This window comes from Phyllobates terribilis, unplaced genomic scaffold (genome assembly GCF_046119375.1).
Source record: "Phyllobates terribilis strain yellow unplaced genomic scaffold, ASM4611937v1 Scaffold_7__3_contigs__length_470593459, whole genome shotgun sequence".
Taxonomy (NCBI): domain Eukaryota; kingdom Metazoa; phylum Chordata; class Amphibia; order Anura; family Dendrobatidae; genus Phyllobates; species Phyllobates terribilis.
Window position 1 is genome coordinate 397,395,540 of NW_027362767.1, and position 14,469 is coordinate 397,410,008.

The 14,469-nt window shown below is 43.3% G+C and overlaps 1 protein-coding gene across 1 annotated transcript in view; it reads right to left on the reverse strand.

Moving 5' to 3' along the window:
• The window catches only part of LOC141154997 (cytochrome P450 2G1-like), a 59,671-nt gene extending 50,014 nt beyond the window's left edge, over window positions 1-9,657 (reverse strand). The window contains exons 1-4 of the mRNA XM_073641590.1: window positions 9,422-9,657; window positions 5,598-5,760; window positions 5,318-5,470; window positions 3,506-3,666 (exon numbers count right to left, since the gene is read on the reverse strand). Coding sequence (XP_073497691.1) covers window positions 3,506-3,666; window positions 5,318-5,470; window positions 5,598-5,760; window positions 9,422-9,598 — 654 coding nt within the window. The 5' untranslated portion in view covers window positions 9,599-9,657. The remainder of the gene's footprint in view (window positions 1-3,505; window positions 3,667-5,317; window positions 5,471-5,597; window positions 5,761-9,421) is intronic.
• Between the last annotated feature and the right edge of the window lie 4,812 nt (window positions 9,658-14,469).

The following is a 14,469-nucleotide window of genomic DNA, read 5'->3' on the forward strand; positions in this document are numbered from 1 at the left end:
TGGGAGAAATGACACGCAGGGTAGATATGGTTTCCCTCTATGCTAGTAATTTCACCGAGCTAAATACAACTCCTAGCAAAAAAGTTGTGGACTGGCTCTGTACCGTCCCTGGCCACATTCACCTGTCCACTTGTTTGAGGTTAGGCGGTCTTCCCAGTAAGTGCACTGGGGAGGGCACGGGTAATGTTGTGGGACCCATGCTTGTGGAAGGCGGAGGCAATACCGGGAAATATAGTGGCGGCTGGGGACCGAGCATGGACACCTGGCCGCCGCCAGCATGAGGTTGTGAAAATCTTCTACCTCCACGAGCCTAAAAGGCCACATTTCAAGTGCAAGCACCTGTCAATAATTTGGCAGTATAGTATTGCAGCCTGTGGGTGGGTGGGTGGCTGGCTACATAATTGTGCTTGCTTTCCAGGAATTGGGTAGGGACAACTGAATGCTGCAGTGGGACAAGGACGTGGACGGTGATTGTTGCAAGTCTGCCACAACAGGTGCATGGAGGGAGGCATCTTCGCTTGCGCCAAGGATCACTTATGATGGGCACACTTTAAGGCAGTGACCTGGGAATCAGAGATGCTTCCAGAGGTCTTCCCCATGCTGTTCCTATGAATTTTCAGCACTGTATGCATGTGTCTGATGATGTGTCACACACCACATGGCCAGATAAGGTTGTAAAATATTAAAATGACATTTCCTGGTGAATGCATTTGTCTTGGTTGAAAGCAATTCAAAAGTGCAAAAACGCATCGAAAACGCTACGTGTGAACATAGCCCAAGTTGCGGAGGAGTATTTTTGTTTTTGGTTATTTATTTTGCTTTATATACATTGTACATGTCATGGAAAGGATGTTCCTTAACATATTTCCCAGGAAAATCCATTTTGGTTTAGTTTTTGTATGTTTTATTGTGAGTCCTTAAAAGTGGTGTAATACTCTGACCACGTTGCTGACAGCAGTGACCTGGGAGTCAGAAATGCTTCCAGGGGTCTTCCTCGTGCTGTTCCCATGTCATTTGAGCACTGTTCCCATCGATTTGGGCAATTTCTAGGCCCTCTGCAGACCGCCAGGGGGAGCTGCCTGAAAAATGCTCGAGTTTCCCATAGACTTACATTGGGCTCATTGCTCGGGTCGAGCACCTGAGACCTGAGTATTCCAATTTTCTTGACCTGAGCAACGAGTACCCGAGCATTTTAGTGTTCCCTCATCACCACTTATGACCATTTGATATTTCAGTTTTTCTTTTTTTGATAAATTTGCAAAAAGTTCTACATTTCAGTTTTTTTTCAGTCAAGATGGGGTGCAGAGTGTACATTAATGAGAAAAAAATGAACTTTTTAGAATTTACCAAATGGCTGCAATGAAACTTAAACCTAAATTTAAAGGGGTCTGAATACTTTCCGTACCCACTGGATGTGGTTTTATTTGTCATAGCTTTTCGAGGTCATCATAGTGGTTTGTCCTGATGAAGGGGTTATGATGACCTTGAAATGCATTGACAAATAAAACCACATCTATACCGCATCTGGTCTTCTATTGTATATTGGATTTTAGACAGCACAGTTTTACATCTATTTTCATCTCCAAGTTTGATGGACTGTTAGGTGATACCACAAGAATGTGCAATTATCAATAAAACTGTAGGACATTGCTGACAAAAAGCGGTGATCATGAGAGGAGTTGTGACAAGTACTGGCAATGTGCGCTAATTTGCAGCTAGCTTCTGAAGAGTTTACCAGTAGATTTATGCAAGTTTTAGTAAATCATTGTGACGAGCCCAGGGGATGGGGATGACTCGGTACCCGGGCCTTTGCCTGTCCTTGGGGATGTCGTGGTGGTCGGCTCCCGGGCCCATACCCTGGGGTCACTCTTTAAAAAGAGGTGGACAATTAAAAGAAAGTTTGTGACGCTACCTGTGGTACCTGGTGAGAAGTACCAGCGCTGCGGCAGCCCGCTGAGGCCGGTGATAAGGCAGCTTGGTGGTATAGCTCCCCACAGGTGGAGCTTGGCCTGAGAGCAGCGTATGAAGGGGAAATGCAGGACAGGGGAGACCCAGCTGGGCCTACGCAAAGGACAGGCAAACACTCACAGTTCTCTTCAGTACCTTTTACTGGTGGAAATTCAGGCACATCCCGGAGCACTGTAGGGTGAAGGGTGCATTTCAGGATCCTCCCCAATGAGCTGATGTAGGGCCTCCTGTTTCTTGCCTTTGCGTAGTAAGTTTCTGACCTGCCTCGAGCTAGGCCTAACTTTGTCTCTGTCCTGCACCGGCTGACCTTGTGGTAGGGCCTTCTCTTGAAGTACATGCTCCCAGCTAGCGGGGCCTATGTGTCTCCTGGCTCTGGTACGTATCAGCGCTTTGGTGTTCCTGGGACCTGTAGTTCTCCAGGGATTCCGGTTATACCTTACTGGGTCTTGGAGATCCCGGTAAGCTCGGACCCGGTGTCCGGTATGGCTTTGGGGTGAGCTGACTAAGCTCCTCTGCCCCCTAAGTACTAACTCTCCACTCGCCTTCAGCCTACTCGGGCCCTCACTAGGCTATACACACTAATGGCAGCTTGCCGCGCTTCACCGATCTTATGGCGTCGGCACACCTTAAGCTCACTAACCTGAGCTACAAATGAGTCTGGACTGTGCTCGACTGCAACTTACATTTCACAGGCACATTTACTGCAGGAACTCTCTCAACCGACTTCCTTCTCTGTGAACTCCAGACTAGCTGACTGCCTAGCTCCACCTTCCCTATTTATATCCCTAACGGGCTCCCTCTGGTGGTCTGAGGTGGAAGGTGGAGGTGTATGTATGTTGTGGGGGCCTCTTATGGAGGAATCCTTTCATGCACACTTCTAGGATCTGTGGTACCAAGCGCAGCTGGGCGCCACAATTGCAACTAGAAACTGTCAAACCTGTTGCCTCTTTTGATACTGTAGAAACTATAAAACTTAATGTCGCCTTTAAGTTCATGGTGTGTTACCTGTATATGTGTGAAGAAACAACAGGCATCTAAATATTTTAATGGGGTTGCCCTGATTTTAAAATGAGTCTGTCTGCATGTTTTTGCTATGTTATCTATAAGTATTGTAATGTAGGGACTAATACCCTGATTCCAGTGATATTTCTCTTACTACGAGGTGTGTTGTGGTTTCAGTAAAATCAGTATTCTGTCAGCAGGTGATTATCACTACAGGATTAGGTGGTTTGTGCCATGTAGTCCTCCTGCTCTCTATAGCAACTCCGCTAGCACTGACTAGCAGCTTTCTGCCTATGCACAGTGTACAAAGAGAGCTTTCATTCGATGTTGTGTGTGTGTGTGGGTTATACACAGCCCAGTATCCTGAGGTAGCTGAGCCCCATTCCTAATTTTGGAGGAACAGCCATGAAGTTAAAGTCTAGTAACATTCCTTATATAAAATAACCATGACTCGCACACATGAACAAACACCACCTGCCAGTCAGATGTCAATCATGAGTCTTTTCTCCCTTCTATGCACTTGTCACTTTCTTACCTGTCCCCAGGATGAGCTGATAGTCACAAATGCTTCATTTATATAAGCTATATTAGTAACCATTTCCTTTTCCTCATAGTCATGGCGATGTCCAAACATCATGGAGAAGATAACGTTGTAAAAGGCTTTGCTAAGAGTGTGTCGTGGATCAATAAATGACTCTAGAAAGGATGTTAGTCAATAGAAAATGACATTATTTCTAATTGTTTATATACGTCTAAAAATTTTAAAGGGGTTGCTTTGATACAAACGTACAAATATTTTTATCTTAATCTCATATAGACTTAGCTTTACTTCCCAGGTCCAGTGCTGCCTCTCTGCCGCAGCTCCGGTTTTTGTTGATGTTGCAGCAATGATATCGCATTGACAGCTCTGTAGTCAGTCACTGAGCTTAGCGCCCAGTGCTATCTACATAGAGTGCTTATGTCTATATAGTACAGAACTATATGAACTACATGGACCAATTACTGCTATGTACAAGAACTATAAGGCTATAAGGACTACACGCACTGATCACTGATGTGTGCAAAAACTATAGGGACAGAAGCTTGATGGTCGCGGTCGCAGAGGGTGCAACCGCGACCTGGCCTGTGCAAGAGGGGGGGGGCCTGCCAATGCCAATTCACATGGATGTGCTTCCCTGTGCTGCATTACATGGCGCTGGCCAATCAGAGGCCGTCAGCAAATGCTGGCTTGCCAGTAACGAGCGGCGCATAGCAGTGGCGTCCTGTGCCTTTTGTACCGGCATGCTGAAGTCAGCTGCCGGCTGCTGCGTTTGTTTGTTTTTAAAATGTGAACAGAAGGGGCCCAGAATAGGAACATTATACCAACATGGGGGAAATTATACCAGGATGGGGGGCATTATACCAGGATGGGGGCATTATACCAGAATGTGGAACATTATACAAGGATGGGGGACGTTATACAATATACCAGAAAGGGGACAGAATACCAGAATGGAGACATTATACCAGCAAGGGGGGCATTATGCCAGGATGGGGGACATTATATCAGAATGGGGACATTATATATTATCTGGAAGCTCAGTGGCTCAGTGGTTAGCAGCTTGCTGGGGTCCTCGGTTCAAATCCCACCAAGGAAAACATCTGCAAGGAGTTTGTATGCTTTCTCTGTGTGTGCGTGGCTTTCCTCCGGGATCTCCGGTTTCTTCCCACTTTCCAAAGACATACTGATAGGGAATGTAGATTGTGAGCCCCAATGGGGACAGTGCCCATAATGTCTGTAAATTGTCTGAATTGTAAAGCGCTGCAGAATATGTTGGCGCTATATAAATAAAAAAGATTATTATTATTATACCAGAATGGGGAGCATTATACCAGAATGGGGAAGATTATATCAGAATGGGATATTATACGATATTATACTAGAATAGCGACACTATACCAGAATTGGGACATTATATCAGAATGGGGACATTATGCAAGAATGAGGAACATTATACAAGAATTGGGGCTATTATACTAGGATGGAGGACATTATACCAAGATGGGGGGACATTATACCAGAATAAAGACATTATACCAGCATGAGGAACATTATACTAGGATGGGGACATTATACCAGTCTAAATTTTGCACCTGAGCCCATCAGACTTTGATTATGCCACTGTATAGGGAATACATGCACCAGTCTCTGCTGCTGTGTACAAAAACTATAGAGACTATATGCACCGATCTCTGCATTAGCATTGATTGGTCTTTGTTGTGTACAAGATGATATATTAACTTTCTGGTTACTTTATTCTTCAAATATTGTTTTCACTGTTGCTGATTTGGGACTTTCTATACTAACCTTTGTAATTTTTCAAAGCTTCAACCACGTGGTTGGTTTCCTCACGAATTACATCTTCACTGCTCCTTTTACCAAAACCAAAATCTCGCAGGGTCGAGAGAGAAAAGCGTCTGATGTCTCTCCACCTCTTCATATTAAAGGTGAAGACGAAACCTGTATTACAAATTTAAAATGAATTTTACTCTACAAACTAATAAACGATTATAATAATATAAATGATGTATCGGTATCATGAAAAAAAAACTTTAGAAGTTCCCAATGTAGACTGGTGTTTACTCACCGGAACCCATGTAGAAGGAATCAAAGGCCGGCATATCTCCTCTGTTTAAGAATTCATCACCTTTGTCCAGGTAGATTTCTCTGACAAGCTTGTACCCAGTGACCACAATGATTGGACGAGAGCCCAGGTAGACTGTGAACACATCACCGTACTTCTCACTGAGCTGAAACGAAGAATGGTGGAACCTTAATAAACTTTATTGAAAATTCACTAAACAGTTGCCTTTAACTCCGATAACTAATCTACCTCCAGTGTCTTCCATTTCCAATAGCAAGCAAAAAATGCTACAAGTAACATTTCACATAGGGAGTGGAACGCCACCTGGTCAGATGTGTGATCACATTATCCACTGAAGTTTTTGTGGTTTCTCTGTATTCAATTTACTAATATTTAATGGGTCACTGTCAACCTTAACCATGGCAAATACAGTGCTGCTCACCATTATTGGTACCCCTTCCATTTTTTCATAGACTGTACAATATCTTCAGAAATAAATGGAAAAGTTATATCCTCACGATTTTTTAATTAATGGTCCAAAGTAATACAACAATAAAACATTCTTTTTTTTAATTTACATTTTGAAATTTCAAAGGAGAAACAGAATAAACAACATGTGCAGCAATAAATGCACCCCTAATTAATATGTGGTTGCATACCCTTGGGCATTGCTGACAGCCTCCAAATGTTTCTTGTACCCATCTATAAGTTTCTTGCACTTCTAGCTGGAATTTTCTACCGCTCTTCCTGTTAAAGCTCTTGAATGTTTGCAGGGTTCTTTTTCCCAATGACAGATTTCAGCTCACCCCAAAGATTTTCAATGTGATTGAGGTCAGGACTAGTGTTTAGCTAGCTTTCTCATTTAATCCACATGCCACAGCGGCAGCTGACACCTAGATGCCAAGCACGCCAAAACTACTCGGCGAGTACCCGAGCATGCTCGTTTAAAGGATTAAACGAATTAAAGGGTTAAAGAAGCATACTCACTCAATACTAGTCAGGGTTCTTTGCTGTCCATTTTAAAGCAGTCCATTTTTTCTTTTTCAACGATTCCTGTGTACTGGATGTGTGCTTTGGGCTATTGTCTTGCTTGAGGACCCATGATATTCGACTCAAACCAAGTTTTCTTACATTGGGTAGGATATTTTGCTCTAAAATCTCTTGAAAATTCTCTGATTTCATGATTTCCACGATACAGTCAAGGCCTCCTTTACCGGGTGCAGCTAAGCAACCCCACAGAATTATGGATCCTTCATCATGCTTAACTGTTGGTAAGATGTTCTTTTCATTATAAGCTTCATTGCTCCGTCTGTAAACAAACTGTTGCTTTGCATTGCCAAAAAGCTCTGTTTTTGTTTCATCTGTCCACAGAACATTTTCTCAGAAGAATTGTGGTTTGTCAAGGTACTCTTTGCCAAAGATCAGTTTTTACTTTTATGTTTTTTCTTCAGTAATGGTTTCTTCCTTGGCCTTTGCCCATAAAGCTCTGCTTGGTTTAGTGTTCCGCATATAGTACTTGTTGAAACCATGACCCCAGACTGTTACAGGTTGGCCTTCAGGTTTTCGGATGTTTGACATTTTTTTTCTACCATTCACACCAACCTTTGAAGACATCTCTTGTCAATTTTCCTCTTCCCCCCACGTCCAGGGAGGTTCTTGACGGTTCCAAACTTGGCAAACGTCTTAATAACATTGCGCACTTTTGAACCAAGATCTTTGTAGATGGTGTTATACCCTTTGGAAGTCTTGTGTCTGCTAATAATAGCAGTTCTGATGTCCTCAGACAGCACCTTTGTCTTCACCATTGTAACAAAGGAACAGGTCCTACCATGTAGCTTTTTAAAAACTGAAGTCATCATTCATTGGCTAATTCATGTCACATGGGCACCAACAATTAATCACAGGTGAATCTATTTTGTGATTTACCACAGGCGAGTCAAAATGTGTTTACATACTAAATTAATGTAAAGGGTGACAATACAAGTGACACAGCAAGCTTAGTTTTTGTTTTTTTTCCCTCCCATTGTTTTTTGTTTTTGAATTATTGTTTATCATTTGCTCTTTTGTATTTAACACGAGTCTCTATACAAAAAAACTGTTTCACTTGATTCATTATTTTTCAGGAGATATTCCACGTTATACAACCCCTGACAAAAATTATGGGATCACCGGGCTCGGAGGATGTTTATTCAGTTGTTTAACGTTGTTGAAAAAAGCAGATCACAGACATGGTACAAAACTAAAGTCATTTCAAATGGCAACTTTAGGGCTTTGAGAAACACTAAAAGAAATCAAGATTAAAAATGTGGTACTCAGTAAGTGTAATTTTTTTCAGACCAAGCAGAGGAAAAAATTGAGGAATCACTCAATTCTGAGGAAAAAATTATGGAATCATGAAAAACAAACACTCAAAAGAACACTCCAATGCATCACTAGTATTTTGCTGCACCACCTCTGGCTTTAATAACAGCTTGCAATCTCTGAGGCATGGACTTAATAAGTGACAAACAGTACACTTCATCAATCTGGCTCCAACTTTCTCTGATTGCTGTTACCAGATCAGCTTTGCAGGTTGGAGCGTTGTCATAGACCATTTTCTTCAACTTCCATCAAAGATTTTCAATTGGATTGAGATCCGGACTATTTGCAGGCCATGACATTGACGTTATTTGTCTTCTTTCAAGGAATGTTTTCACAATTTTTTCTCTATGGCAGGATGCATTATCATCTTGAAAAATGATGTCATCTTCCCCGAACATCCGTTCAATTGATGGGATAAGAAAACTGTCCAAAATATCAATGTAAACTTGGGCATTTATTGAAGATGTAATGACAGCCATCTCCCCAGTGCCTTTACCTGACATGCAGCCCCATATCATCAATGACTGTGGAAATTTGCATATTCTCTTCATGCAGTCATCTTTATAAATCTCATTGGAACGGCACCAAACAAAAGTTCCAGCATCATCACCTTGCCCAATGCAGATTTGCGATTCATCACTGAATATGACTTTCATCCAGTCATCCACAGTCCTCGAATGCTTTTCCTTAGCCCATTGTAACATTGTTTTTTCTGTTTAGGTATTAATGATGGCTTATGTTTAGCTTTTCTGTATGTAAATCGCATTTCCTTTAGGCGGTTTCTTACAGTTCAGTCACAGACATTGACTCCAGTTTCCTCCCATTTGTTCCTCATTTGTTTTGTTGTGCATTTCCTGTTTTGGAGACATATTGCTTTAAGTTTACGGTCTTGACCCTTTGATGTATTTCTTGGTCTACCAGTATGTTTGCCTTTAACAACCTTCCCATGCTGTTTGTATGTGGTCCAAATTTTAGACACAGCTGACTGTGAACAACTAACCTCTTTTGCAACATTGCGTGATAATTTACCTTCTTTTAAGAGTTTGATAATCCTCTCCTTTGTTTCAATTGACATCTCTCATGTTGGAGCCATTATTCATGTCAGTCCACTTGGTGCAACAGCTATCCAAGGTGTGATCACTCCTTTTTAGATGCAGACTAACAAGCAGATCTAATTTGATGCAGGTGTTAGTTTTGGAAATGAAAATTTACAGGGTGATTCATTCTCTAGCTGCCACTAAGTAACTATGATTCATGGTATCAATACAATATATTACAAATATATATATATATATATAAATTAATATTATAAATATATTATTAAGAAAAAATAAATTTAGGAAAAGCTAATTTTAAAGTGCCAAGTAGTTATTTCTCTCTAATGCACCCTAAGCTTTTCCAACCTTGCAAGTTTATTTTACTAGAAAACTGGCAATAAATGCTACCAATAACTTACAGATACTGACCTTCATTAGAGAATTCACTGTATCGGCTCCTACATTCAGGGCATTGCCCAGCAATGGAAGAGGAGTTGGTCCCGGGGGCAATTTTCCACGACTCCAAAAAGTTTTTAAACTTGAAAATAAGATAATACATGAAATAAACAAAGCAAGAATAAGTGTCAGATCTTGAAGTAAATCCATCCCTAGCTCATTCGTATAAATTTGTCAAATACTTGTGCCGTTTTCAGTTATCATTTATATATCCATATAAATACTTGGAAAGATACCAAGTAGGACGAATCTGGCAATCATTAACTTTGTTTGGCCAGAAAGTGACCTGTTTTTCAGAGCATATAATGTTGAATGTAGCAGATTAGTTTTTCTTCATTTCAAAGCTTAACATTTTGTAATAATGTCGAAGAGTTTAGCAATGCATGGAAATCAGCAAAATATCCTTAATTAAAAGGCCAAATGCATCAAATTCTTATTGCCCTACCATGTGACTATAGTAAAGAAACAGTAAACATTAGTGATGAGTGAGCATGCTTGCCACTATTCATTACTCTTTTGAGCATTACAGTGCTCAAGATGCTCAGTGCTCGGCAAGTAATTTTGAAATGTTCAGGCGGGAGCTCGAGTCCCCTCCCCGCATGTTGGGTGCATTTTTGGCAGCCAATTAATAGGCAGGGATTTCCTGACAGTCGCTGTAATGCCGTAGCCATGTTGGTTGTGGCATTACAGTGATTGGCTGGCCACATAGTATCATCTGGTCTATATTAGACCCTGGATCCTATGCTCATCACAGTCTACCAGTCAAAGACACAGAGTAGGGGGAGCTGCAGCTGAGCGAGGGAGAGAATTGGCGGTTATTTTAAACAGAGATTACACACCATTAGAAATCTACTCTAACAGTCCTTCTAAGGACTAATTATGAAGAAAATATTAATCCTGCTGATAGCTTTAGTTAGGCAGAGTTTGTGGAGAGCTAGTATATTACAGAGTAGAGTCTATTACACGTTCTTTCTGCTGCTGGAACTCCTATCAATAGCCCTAGATATCAGAGCCATATAATATTTTTTTGCTCTTAATCCTGATAATTTTGGTGAAAAGAAATATAATACACCATTTTTACTGCTCCATTTGCTTGTTAGCAGCATACAGCCAGATTTATTTGATTTGACTAGCATTGCTGCAATGTGGAAGCAGAGAAACTTGTCCATAATCTCAGGAGGTCAAATATTACTGCAGTTTTAATCCTGTTTTTTTGCAATCTGCAAAATGTTATAGTCCATTTAAAGTCTGCTACTTGTGTGTCAAAAATATATTCCCACTTGATCGCTGAGCAATAGTATCAGTATACTCTCACTGGGCAAAATAATTGGTTATCATACGTGATCAAATACTGCGGTATTAATCCTGATTGTTTTGCAAGCTGCAAAAGATTATACTTCATTTACAGCCTGCTACTTCTCTGTCAAAAATATGTTCACACTTGTTCGCTGACCAATAGCATCGATATACCATAACTTGGCAAAAGAATTGGTCATCAGATGTGATCACATTCTGCGGTATTAATCCAGATTTTTTTTTCAAGCTGCAAAATATTATACTCCATTTAAAGTCTGATACTTGCGTGTCCAAATATATACACACTTATTCGCTGACCAATAGCATCAATATACCCTAACTGGGCAAATATAATGGTCATTAGACGTGATCAAATACTGCGGTATTAATCCAAATTTTTTTTTTACAAGCTGCAAAAGATTATACTCCATTTAAAGTCTGCTACTTGCGTGTCTAAAATATATTCACACTTGTTCGTTGACCAATAGCATCAGTATACCCTCACTGGGCAAAAAATTTGTCATCAGACATAATCAAATACTGCAGTATTAATCCTGATTTTTTGCAGGCTGCAAAAAATGTATACTCCATTTAAAATGGGCAAGGTGTGTGGAAAGCGACGGGGAAGTGGACGTGATGCTGATTGCGCATGCAATGGCCGAGACCATGGGCAAGATGAAACTGTGCCTGCGGCTGGAGCACAACAAGCACCCACATTATGTCAAACTACCTTCCTGTCCCAATTTCTAGGGGGTCGCGGAACACCACACTTGAAGCCAGAGCAGTGTGAAAAGTATATTAGCTGGATAGCAGATAATGCTTCTAGTCAGTTTGCCACCACCACCATCACCACCACCATATGGTCCAGTCTCAGTAACCGTGAGTCTAGACTAGAGATAAGCCAATATGTTCGGCAAGTTTAAAATTTGGCACAAATATGGCACATTCGGATTCGTGTTCGGGTTACCGAGTGTTATGATGCCGAGTGGTGGAACCACTGTGCCATGGTACAAGGAGGGACCAGAGGGGAGTAACTAGGGGCCTCTCCCAGACCGACCCTGGCTCTCCGGCAACTTTACGACTCTGTGAACCAAGGTGGGACCGGGAAGGTGAACCAGGTGCTACTCCGGGACCGACCTCTTGTGAGAGCAGGCGACTCCCATGGGACTGAAGACAGGTGCCGACTGACACGGTGGAAAGGCAGGCACACAGGCATGGCTGACAGGTATGGCTGGTAGGCCGGCACGACTGGTAGGCAGGCTGGCGGGTACGGCTGGTAGGCAGGCTGGTGGACACGGCTGGAAAGCAGGCTGGCGGGAGTGCACGACTGATAGACAGGCTGGTGGGCACGGCTGATAGACAGGCTGGCAGACAGCACTGGGACCTGAGAACTAACAAGAGAGTTAAAGCAACAAATTAACAACATTGCTCAGGCACCTCCATGTTGGGGGAGGCGCCTTATACAGTAGATGCCCTCTGGCCATTGGCCGGGGACATCTTAGGACGGCACACGCGACCCCTTAAAGAGACAGGGAGCGCACGTACCCCAAGCACAGTGCCCAGGGATTTGCATGCAGTGCGCGCACCCTGGGCAGACTAAACGAGAAGGGTAGAAGAAGGAGCGGTGCATACCGGACTAGGATCATGGTGGTAAGGAAGTTGGCGTCTCTGCCGGGGAGAGGAAGACGGCAGAGACGCCGGCGCTACACCGAGCTTGTGCGCAAAAATCGGCAAAAGTCAACCCAGAACATGAGCATCCCTGGTTTCCCATGCTCTCATCTGCGTGACAGCATGGGAATCAGTAGCTGTGACCAGCAGTAAGATCGCTACCACCGGTCACAGCACTGCGGGATCATGCTGACTGGTGTCAGTGTGATCCCACAGCTGTGACAGTGACCTGTGTTAAAAAGTTACCATGGAAGACAGGCGCCAGCTGATGGGCCTACTAGCCCATCAACCTGCGCCTCCTATCATTGTACACAAGTGCCGCTAATAGGAGAAGTAATCTCTCATCAGCGCGCTTGCGCAGTGAAAGTAAAAAAAAAGTAAAAAAAAAAATTTAAATAAAAATAAGAAACACATATACTCACCTACCACTTACCTACACCTTTACCCTGATGTTCTCGTCCCCTGTAAAAAATAAAATATAAAAAAATATATGCGCACCTTACAGCTAATCCCGGAAGCCATTGTCCCCTGCAATAAAGGTAAAATAATAAACCAACCTCATCCTCACCCGTCTGCCGTAGTGCATATACCAAGTGTCCCATGACGATCTCAGTGATAGCAAGGCCACATCCGGAGATGTGACCGTCATATCTGGCAGCCGGCGGTACACTGACTAGCTCCTGCAGCGTATCACGAGAAGCTGCCTGCTGAGGTCACTGGAGTTCAAATAGCTAAAGATCAGCTGAGAGCTCCGGGACCTGACTTACGGCATTAGTGCTATGTGGGAATTTTGCCGTAGTAGCGCAGAGGGGGAGACAGTTGTAGCACCATAACAGGCAGGAAGAAGCAGAGGGGTAGTTGCCAGGCTAACTGCTAGGTCTTCCCGAGTCTCAACTGCTTGCACTTGAAATGTTGCCTTTTAGGCTCACGTAGATGCAAGCTTTCCACAACATCATGGTGGCGGTCATCTCTTGGTACTCAATCCCCAGCCACCACTTTCTCCGGGTGTGCCGTCCCCGCCTTACACAAGCTTGTGTCCCAGAACATTACCCGTTCCCTTAACAATGCCATTACTGGGAAGGTCCACCTAAACACTGGGTGCTTGCGGCCATCTTGCTGATGGCACACTGGGTTATTATTGTGGAAGCCGGGACCCAGTCGGACCCAGGGATGGAACACGTCTTCTTGATGCCAATCAGGGTTGCCCCCCACATTCTACAGCTCCAGCACCTCCTCTTCTTCTTCATCCTCCCTCTTTAAAATTACTACATCAGTCGGAAGCTGGAAGCATTGCAGCACTGCCTCGGTCAAGCAGCAAAAGGCTGTGCTGAAGCTAATATGCTTAGTTGATAAACCGCACACCGCTGCAGAGTTAATGAAAGCAGTAACAGAACAGACAGGTCTGTGGATGTCACTGCTGAACCTACAGCCAGACATGGTCATGTGTGACAATGGCTGGAACCTGGTGGCGGCTCTGAGGTTTGGTAACCTCACACACGTATCTTGCATGGCCCATGTGCTCTAACTAGAGGTTCAGCGGTTTCTCAAAACCTATCCGGATCTGCCAGAGCTGCTTGTGAAAGTACACCGCATGTGTGCCCATTTTAGAAAATCAGATGCAGCTTCCCAGCCCTCACTGTGCTTCAGCAGCGTTTGCAGCCTTCAGCTCACCGACCGGTGTCCAACGTCACCACCATTGTTGAGCGAGCATGCTCGACACTGCTCAGTACTCGCCCAAGCATCTCACTACTGGGGATGTTCGGCGAGCAGCAAGCATTTTCACGTTACTCGTCGGGAGCTCGCGTTTCCACTCTGCATGTTTGGCGCTCTTTACAGAGCCATTGAACATGCAGGGATAGCCAGCCAGTCACTGTAATGCCGCAGCCATGTTGGTTATGGGCATTACAGTGATTGGCTGGCCTGCACAGCGTCACCTCGAGTATTTAAAACTGGACGCCGCTTTCTTGATCACAGTCGCTCTGGATCAGACAGTGTAGGGAGAGTGCTGCTGAGATAGGGAGAGAATTATACTGCAAAATATGTAGTGTAGGGGCTCT